The sequence below is a fragment of the Penaeus monodon genome, chromosome 7, assembly GCF_015228065.2.
Source record: "Penaeus monodon isolate SGIC_2016 chromosome 7, NSTDA_Pmon_1, whole genome shotgun sequence".
Lineage (NCBI taxonomy): Eukaryota > Metazoa > Arthropoda > Malacostraca > Decapoda > Penaeidae > Penaeus > Penaeus monodon.
In genome coordinates this window covers 4,475,750-4,485,749 of record NC_051392.1, presented here as the reverse complement: position 1 = coordinate 4,485,749, position 10,000 = coordinate 4,475,750, and the positions used below count along the sequence as shown (strand labels likewise).

General features: G+C 44.7%; 1 protein-coding gene across 1 annotated transcript in view; it reads left to right on the top strand.

The window, feature by feature from the left end:
• The window catches only part of LOC119574971, an 18,238-nt gene extending 12,485 nt beyond the window's left edge, over nt 1-5,753 (top strand). The window contains exons 4-11 of the mRNA XM_037922270.1: nt 255-446; nt 973-1,068; nt 1,662-1,797; nt 2,333-2,560; nt 2,940-3,173; nt 3,572-3,698; nt 4,611-4,797; nt 5,616-5,753. Coding sequence (XP_037778198.1) covers nt 255-446; nt 973-1,068; nt 1,662-1,797; nt 2,333-2,560; nt 2,940-3,173; nt 3,572-3,698; nt 4,611-4,785 — 1,188 coding nt within the window. The 3' untranslated portion in view covers nt 4,786-4,797; nt 5,616-5,753. The remainder of the gene's footprint in view (nt 1-254; nt 447-972; nt 1,069-1,661; nt 1,798-2,332; nt 2,561-2,939; nt 3,174-3,571; nt 3,699-4,610; nt 4,798-5,615) is intronic.
• Nucleotides 5,754-10,000: the final 4,247 nt, after the last annotated feature.

Below are 10,000 nucleotides of genomic sequence, written 5' to 3'. Positions count from 1 at the left end.
ATCTTTTACTGGATGTGAAGTGGCGGCTGGTTCACATACGATCTCCTAAAATTTCCCCTGTATGATTAATTCATATGAAATTTCCCCCATACGATGACTGATGTTATCTCTTAGTTCCAATGTTCTTTTCTATTACTGGCCATTCCGGTGTCTTTTGTCTATGATTCAAAGTTTTAATACTTTCGTCAATCTACTAACATTAATATACCCAACATAAAAAAAAAAACATATCATAAACCGCAATTATTCCACAGATCAACACGAGATTCCTCCTGTACACCCGCGAGCGCGCCGACAGAGAGAAGCTGATCACGTACCAAAACATCAGTTCCCTTCTCGACTCGACCTTCAACGTGTCAAGACCTACGAAGATGCTTATCCATGGCTTTGGCTCCTCTTGCTACAGTGTGTGGATAAGGGAAATGAGGGTGGCGCTCCTTACAATGGTAGGTGTTTGTAGAAAGGAAGGGGTGGGGTTAGGTACAGAGGAAAAAGCGTGATGATGGGTTGAGGGGGGAAGAGGGGAGAGAAACAAAAGTAGGGGTTAAAAGAGGGAGGTTGATAGGATAGGAGGATGGGGAAGAAGAGGAGAGGGAATAAGTGAGAAAGGGGAAGGGGTGAAAAGGAGAGAGAAAATCGGAAAGGGAAAAGAGAGAGAGAGAATTAAGGAATGGGGAAAAGAGAAAGTAGAAGGTATACAGAAAAAAATGTAATGAATGGTTAGAATAACGGAATAGCCCCATGCAGAAAAAAAGAAATTATATATATATATATATATATATATATATATATATATATATATTGTGTGTGTGTGTGTGTGTGTGTGTGTGTGTGTGTGTGTGTGTGTGTGTGTGTGTGTGTGTGTGTGTGTGTGTGTGTGTGTGTGTGCACATGCATACATATATATTAGCTTACTACCTCGCACTTCCTCCAACAACAAGAATATTTACACACACCATCCCTCCCAAACAGATGGACGTAAACATCATCTGCGTGAACTGGCAAAAGGGGGCGGAAGTCCCCAACTACGTGAGGGCGGCGAGCAACACGCGTCTTGTGGGTAGACAGGTACGTTGATGAACAACGCCCTCTATTGGCATTTTTTCCCTAAGTTTTATCTCTGATATGCTAGATCTATTTTATAAAAATTCAGTGTTTTATTATTATTGTTAATGGATAAAGACTATAGATAGTGTATATGATAAATGTGGCATAAGTATTTTAAGGTATGGTAGGTATTAAATGACTATTCTGCTGTATTATGAATATAAAGTACTTTTATTACGATGAGCATTAAATTAATTTTGTATGGTATGACTAGTAAAAATTTTGATAGTTGAATATTTTGGGGGTAATAGAAATAGATGCAAATTTGAAATGGGTGGAACAGAAAATTGGCAAATTAAAATGAAAAAAATGCCTTCTTAATTCTGTACGAAATAACTTCTGACTGATACTGATAAATAGTCAGTTCCCAGAAACATATTTCAAAATCATTAAGACCCCAATATCATAAAACATACTATAAAACCTGACCAACTACCATTGAAAATAAACAACACCTGTACGCAATATAAAGAGAAACAAGGTTATTAGAAAAAAAAAAAGACACGGCAGCAGATCGGACCATTGACTAAAACGTATCCTTGAAAACCCTGCAGGTGGCGGTGCTGATCGAGACGATGAACGCTTATCTCAACACGACTTTGGACGACTTCCATCTCATTGGCTTCTCTCTCGGAGCCCATGTCTCGGGTCACGCAGGAGCCAGGCTGAAGAATCTCTCAAGGATCTCAGGTTAGATTAGGTTTATGTGTGTTACTGTATTGTTGGGAATATCGAAAGAGTTATGTCGAAAGTTGTGGTTTTTAGGGTGCGTTGAAGGATGTGTATCCGATACCTGTTCGTTTTTCTTGCGACCTTAAGCTGTAAATGTACTATTATTATTTTGTGGAGCTGTAGACTCCAACTTCTCTACTCGTACATGAAGTCTGTTATTATTCTTGTTATTATTATTCTTGTTATTATTATTATTATTATTATTATTATTATTATTATTATTATTATTTTATTATTATTATTATTATTATTATTATTATTATTATTATTATTAGTTATCACTACTAAGATCATTATTATCGTTATAATCTTTATCATTATCATTGTCATCCATCCAGTGATCATTACCATTACTATTACCATCAATATCCTTCGCATTCTCGCCATTATCGCTACCAGCATCATCATCACCGTTACTGCTATCATCACCATCACTTCTCGCCACCATTCCCATCCTTCTTCACCTCCTCACAAACCTCCTCCCGCGCTCCAGGCCTCGACCCCGCCGGGCCTCTCTTCGAGTCGTACTCACCCTCCGTGCGCCTGGACTTCACTGACGCCAAGATGGTCGACGTCATCCACACCAACGCCGACTCCCTCTTGATGGGGGGGCTGGGCGCGTTCGAACCCATGGGCCACGTCGACTTTTACCCGAACGGCGGCCGCGTTCAGAAGGGCTGCGCTAACCTCTTCGTCGGGGGAGTGTCGGATATCCTGTGGCGTAAGGATTTCGAGGATTTTTGTTTTTGTTTTTGTTGATTTTTTTTTTTTTTGTTTTTGTTTTTGTTGTAGCTTTTGCCTTTTTTTTTCTTTTTTGATGAGTTTCTTATTTGTTTTCTGTTGTTTTGTTGATGGTTGTTCTTTTTTCTCCAATCCAAATGTTTATCCTCTTCAGTTTCTTATAAAACTATTTTTTCTAGAGTTTCTAGAGTCCTGTACCTATAGCAATGTTACATATACAATCATCTTTGCTTATAGTCACATTCCATATACAATCGCCTCCATTACTATTATTGCCTATTTCCTTCCTCGCGTTTCCTTTCGATATCCGTGAATAGTACTTAGTAATAATACCTCCACGCTATTCCCGCCTCCAACAGCCACCGAGGGCGACGGCCGGTACCTGTGCAACCACCGACGGGGCTACAAGTACTACCTCGACTCCATTGCCCCGATCTGCAAGTTCCCTTCGTTCGTGTGTCGGGATTTCGAGAGTTTCGTGAGGGGCGATTGCTTCCCGTGCGAAAAATGCGGGAACATGGGCTACTTCGCCGACCAGGCTGAGGGGCGTGGGCAGCTGTATCTCGTCACAAGGGATACCGAGCCATTCTGCGGTGAGTTCGGGTTTTCGGTGAGGAAGGGTTAGGGAGAGTGAGATTGAGATTGAGAATGAGAATGAGAATGAGAATGAGAATGAGAATGAGAATGAGAGAGAGAGAGAGAGAGAGAGAGAGAGAGAGAGAGAGAGAGAGAGAGAGAGAGAGAGAGAGAGAGAGAGAGAGAGAGAGAGAGAGAGAGAGAGAGAGAGAGAGAGAGAGAGAGAGAGAGAGAGAAGACAGCAAGAGAGAAAGAGCGAGCGAGAGAGAAACAATGAAAAAAAAAAACAATAATAAAAAAAACATACCCCCCCAAAAAAAAAGAATCAAAGCACAAAATGAAAATAAACACCGAAATACCTACCTCTCACCTCCCCCCCCCTCCCCATCCACCTCACGAGTCCTCATTATTACAGCCAACCAGTACAAGGTGACCGTCCGGCACTCAGGGGGACCTCCAGCCGACCCCGTTACCACGTACGGGCGAATTGACATCACCTTCATAGCCCCGGATGGAATCAACGAGACTCTGCAACTCACGAGGTAATTTTTGCGTTTATTCCTCTGTTTAGCGTTAGTTTTTATATAAATTTTATTAAAGCTAGTTCTGGTTTTTCTTGTTATGCGTTTTTATTAGTTCTTGTTTTTGCTTTTTTTTTGTTATATATGTTATGGCGTGGTTGTTAAATTATGGGAGTTACTAAGTATCATATATTTGTTTGTCTTTGGATTGTGATACAAACTTTGCCCGAAACTTTATAATTAGAATATTCTACAGACGTTCTTTTGGGTAATTATTGAATAGGATAGGCAGGAACAGACCAGTAGGAAAATGTCTTTTTGTGGTGACGTCATATTTTGAAGATTTTTCCCCACCAAAAAGTTTTTGAAGTCTGGATTTCCTGTAGTTATGCCATTCTATGCAGGATTTTTTTTTTTAAATCTTGTTTTATGACATATATCAGAACCTGATTTATACCGAGTCGATGATGCCTGATTTTGATTCTAATGATAAGAATTCTCGTTTTCTCCCCGATTCTTCCCACGCACGTTCTTCTCAAAACTTTATTTTCCGATCGCTGTCTTTTATTTACGTTTTTCCCCACTTCTCTGTTTTTTCTGTTTTTGTTTTCGTTCTTCATCTTCTCAAATACTTTCTATTTTTCTTTCTACCTTCTCATTTTTCTCCTCCTTTCTTTCCTGTTCTTCTGCTTTACTTCCCCTCTCCACCTCTTCGTCTCACTCTCCTCCTTCCCCTGCTTTCTCCTGCTCTTTTCTCCCCTTCGTCCTCCTCCTTCCCTCTTCTTCATTCTCCTTCCCTCTTCATCCCCCTTCTTCCCTCTTCCTCCTCTTTACCCATCTTCCTCCCCCTCTTCCTCCTCGCCCTCCATCTCCCTCCTCCCTTCCCCAATTCCTCTCTTTCTACCCCCCCCCTTCCCCTCCCCCCCTCAACAGAAGCGAAGACGAGGCAATGGAGGCTGGGGGCAAGACAATGCGCATACTCGTGCCCCACCCTGCGATCTCCGAAGTGACGGGCGTGCAGCTTCGATACACCGCCTACAAGGGACAAGGGATGGATTTACTCCGGTTTCTCGCGCTGGGCCATCGATCAGATCGTCCTCATGGATAGCTTCGGAAAGACGTGAGTGGGTGGTTTGCGGAGGTGGAAGGGGCAAAGAGGGAGGATTAGGGGGGGGGGAGAGAGGGAGGAGAGCCGGAAGAGGAGTGGGGTAGAGGAGGGGGGAGGAGGAGGGGAAGGAGGGAGGAGGTAGAGGAGGAAGGGGGGGAGGATGGGTGGAAGGAGGAAGAGCGTATGAGGACGGGGAGAGTGAGGGAGGAGGGAGAAGAAAGGGGAAAAGGAGGGAGGAGAGATTGAGGGGAGGTATGGGTAGAGGAGGGAGGAGGAAGAGGAGATGGAGGGAAGAAGAGGGGGAGGAGGGAGGGGGAGGTGGAAGGGGAGAAGGAAGGAAAACGTTTAGAATGAAGAGGAAAAGGGAGGGAGGATGTGAGAAAGACGGATGAGGAAGAGGATGAAAAGAATGGGAGAGGGAGTGGGTAAAAATAGATAAAAGTAGAAATGAAAAAAAAGAAAAAAAATAGAAAACATAAAAGAGACCTAAAGACAGAAAGTGAGAAAAAACATGATTACAAAAAAAGAAAGAAAACAAATATATATCACACACACACACACACACACACACACACACACACACACACACACACACACACACACACACACACACACCACACACACAAACACACAACACAACACAACACACAATACAACACTATAATACACACACAATATACACACACACACACACACACACAACACAACACACACACACACACACAAACACATATATATATATATATATATATATATATATATATATATATATATATATATATATATATATATATATATATATATATAAATCACACTCCCATCTCCTACAGCCTCTCGTTCTGTAACCGAGGGACAACCTTAGTGTCGGAGAAGGTGATGCAGTTCAGCCTCCTGCCAGGGGAGTGTCCGGCGAGGGAGGTGCTCCACGGACCGCCCATCACGCCCTGGCCCTTGGAAGACACCAGGCCAGACCACGCCGGCGACGAGAAGCACAAGGTAGCCTTTTCAACTTTTTTTTGATGTTGGCGTTGTCAGTATTGCTGTTTATTACTGTGATTATTATTATTGTTGGTGTTGTTATTATTTATTATTGTTATTATTATTGTTGTTATTATTATTATTATTATTATTGTTATTATTATTATTATTATTATTATTATTATTATTATTATTATCATTGTTATTATACGACAAAGTGTTGACCATCGGCCCTACCGTTGCAGGAGAGCGAGAACGAAGTCCGTCACGTCCCGGGACTGAGGTTGGCGGTGGCGCAGCGCGTGGAACCTCGAAGGAACGTCACCCAGAATGTGTCTCAGGGAACGTTCAACCACACTCGCGTTGTCCCTGGTCCCGTCGACGCCTTCCCCAATGTTCCTCTGTCACCCGAAAGCGGCGATGGACTCTTGTCAATCACACTCGAAGTCCCTCCGAATTACCAGGAGATTCCACAGGGGCTTTACACGACCTCTCTGGCACATCAGCTCCAGAAACCTCGCCAGCCCCAGCAGCCACGCCTGCCTCCTCTCCTGAACCCTCCCAGCACCCTGGCCGACCACGTGAGACTCGGAGGGCCGCCCGGCAGGAGGGTCACGCTGCCTCCCAAGGCTTCGGAGGACGTGGCGGTGAGCAGCGAAGACCCCGTTAGCGTCATCCCCGCTCCGGATCTCGCCAACAGACCCCACAACCTCACCAGCTTCATGCATCCCCCACCTCCGCCTCAGCACTCTGGGGTCACGGGCTCGTCGGCTGAGCCTTCTCTCCTTCCAGGCCTCGAACCTCAACGCCATGGCCGTAGCAGACAAACAGAAGAACAGTCAGGGCAAGTTCCAGGTGTTTGTGACTCTTCCGACGACTTCGACACCGAGTCTGTCAACGACCGGTAACCCCGGGCAAGTCTCCCAGACGGAGACGATTGCCGACGTGACGACAGTGAGTGACAGTCCTCAGAGGGTCGTCTTCACGACCGGAGGCACTCTCGGCAGCACCTTCTCGACAAGAGCGAGCAATCCTTTCCTTGCAACCTCAACTGAAATCGATCAGCTTATCACAGGTCTTTCTCCAAGCCCTGCAACTCATACAGAATCTCCCGCCGGTGGTAGCAGCGTTCCTGGAACTGAGGCTTCACACCTGAACACTACTACAGGAACCCTGGGTTCTGCGTCCAAGAATCCATGGCCCGTGTCTTCTACTTCAGGGCCGATTCTGAAGTCATCTACCTCTACAGACAAACCCGAGAAGAACTTCGAGAAACCGCAGGTCATAGACGTGACGCATCAGTTTATCAAACATATAGATGGCATAAATGGCTTCCAGCAAGAGGGCTTCGGCTTCCATCCTCTGGACCGCTACCCTTCCGCCTTCCATTCAGGACCCGGCTTGAGCGAGGACATCCATGGCCCCGTGGATTACAACAGCGTCATAGATGGAGAGATTCCGGTGCGGGAGCGCGCCCGCGCCCTGACCCTCGGCCCTCTCCCTGCCAACGTCCTCAGCCGAGAGCAAAGCGCCGCCGAAGAGAAAAGCGACTGCCAGGACCCGTCCTCCTGCTTGGATTCGGGCTCGGGTCTGGGTCGCCCCGGTCCCTCCCCCAACGCCCAGAACCGGGAGTCTGTCTCGTACGGCGCAACGTACTCCCCCTCGCACCCACGCCCCGCCTGGTCCAATCAGCCTCCCATCGGGGACTCTCCTCAGAGGACCTTCCCATCTCCAGCTGATGCGCCGCCAAGACTCCCCCCGCCAGGCCACGGCGGCCCTCTTCGGATGCCACCCGTCCGGAGCCCGCCCCTGGAGACGATCGTGGGTCGGGGAAGAGCTCTGCAGCCTCTCCTGCTTCCACCTCGCTCAGATCCCGCGCACCAGAGCCAGCCACAGCAGCGTCACCAGGCGTCGCCACCGCAACAGCAGCTACAACGACAGCAATTTTCAGGGCAGCAGCAGCAGCAGCATCGACCGCCAGCACAACACCAGGGCCACGCGAGCCAGAGCCATGACCAAGACAACCAGCCGTCGCGACAGCACTTGGTGTCGGTGTCAGCGGGCAACGTGACGCAAATCGGCCCCGAGATCTCGGAGAGGTCCCAGCACCCCGTTTCCGCTCCCGCGCCCTACTACGTGCAGATTCTCCCGCCGAGCTTCAGCCACCTGCCACACCTGGAGACCTTCTCGATACCACGAGAGCACAGAAAGTCCCAACAGGAGTCCAGGAAACGGGTGGGCGTGTCAGGGCGGTCAAACAGAGGGCGAAGTCTCTCCGGCATCGGCGTTCCACCTCCAGGAGGCCGCGCTGCTGTCTTCACGCCCTTGCTTCTGCAGTTGCAGGACGACCACCGAGGGAGGTACATTCCCCTTCGGCCGCTTCCTGATCCTCCTGTCCTAACATAAGCCAAAGGGCTTTCAAGTAATCCTAATCTTTCTCTGTAGTTCTACATACATCCAATGCAGTTGTCAGTCCTATTTTAATTCATAATAAGACAATCTCCTGCCTATATCATGCCCACTGTGTGTACACACAAACAGATGTGGTTCAGATTACAGAGGTTGGTTTTACTCTAATGTCGGCAAAAACCACACCGCAGATGCCGCGTCAAGAGGTTCATTAAAAAACAAAATTTCTCTTCAGTCTGATGCCGAAATGTAAGTGATTATTTATCTTCTACATCTAATCAAAGACACAAGGCATCTTACGAACCCGGTACGTGTATTGTCAAGGAAACATGACCACTTTATCCCTCCATAAAACAAATCACACACACTAACATTTCACACACAATCCACGTCAAGTCACACATTTTCCGCCTAGATCGCAGCCAATTCCATTTCATCTCTTCCTGAATATTTGTTGACGGCTGTACTGAGTCTTATATATTCTTACCCTTTGAATTTCGCTGCTGGCCGGCGATATTTTCGTAAATATTTATGATTATAATTATCAGAGTATGTAGAGTTCGGCTAGAACAAGTAATTAGCTATTAGTGGCCAGTTCGAGTCTTACAGGAAAATAACTTATTTCAAAATAATTTGTAAATTTTCTAGGGTGGAACATATAGCCCTTTTAATAAATGATACATTACCGCGTAGCTCATGATAATGTACATACTGTACAAATCGTGTTGTAATGTCAGCCATCATTTCACGTTGCCAAACTTGGGATATGAAGAGCAAATCAAGAGATAAAGGAATGAAGGAAAAAAATCAGAGATGTTTGTTTACGTCTCACACCAAGTGTTCCTTTTTTTTATCTATTATTTTTCAAAGCCTCATATAAGATCTGATATTTGAGGTGAAACCGTTTGAACATCAAAGTAATCTTGTATATTAGATACAAAGGTAATCGTAGACCAGCGATGCATTTCCTAGACATTCCAAAATTCCCTTTTCGTCGTGGGTCATTCCAGACTGTATTTTTTCATTCATTCTTTTTAAGATCCAGATGTTAATAGGATGTTCGATATGTTATGAAATATCGACAGGAACATCATACCAAATGAAATGGTTCACGGACTTGCTAATAAAAAACTAGCAATTGCATGAAATCATATATTTATTATGCATAGATATCATGCTATGACCATATGTAGCTTTCAGTTTTGTCTCTGCATACAATTTGTCAAGCACATTTTTTTTCTACTTGAGAATGCACAAAAGTAATCTTTCCCTCCAACGAAAAAAGAATTCATACCTATTTCTAAGTAGGATTGAAGATGCTGAAGGGTTCACTCAGGTCTCTAGTTATCCACAGAGGTGCTGTGACTCGAAACATTCCGTGCTAATGCAATTTTAAAGAGAAAATTAAATGGCTTAGCACGGGTCTCTTGTAAACTAAACATTGTGCCGTCCCAGTGTGTGTCCGATCTGAGTTTTATTAATTTATTCATCATGTGTCACTTTTATTTATTATTTATTAATTCTCTACTTTTAAGTATACTAAAAATTATAGTTTGTATGTGTATGTTATTTCACCTAATTTACTTTCCTCCTGAGTTTCTTGTTCTTGAATTGGTGTGTATTCTCCCGCTTCTCATGGCGTATGTCCACGTCTTTCCACAGTATTTTGAAATCTTTTCAGTTCTACCTAAGTGCAGTTTGGGTTATTTAGTTTTGTGGTTCTAAAAATGAAAAGTTAATTAAAAGGCTAAAAAAATGTATAGTGGCGATGTATGATGTTATTAATTCTTATTTAATTACTTCTGTTACGTATCAGATACAGTAATAT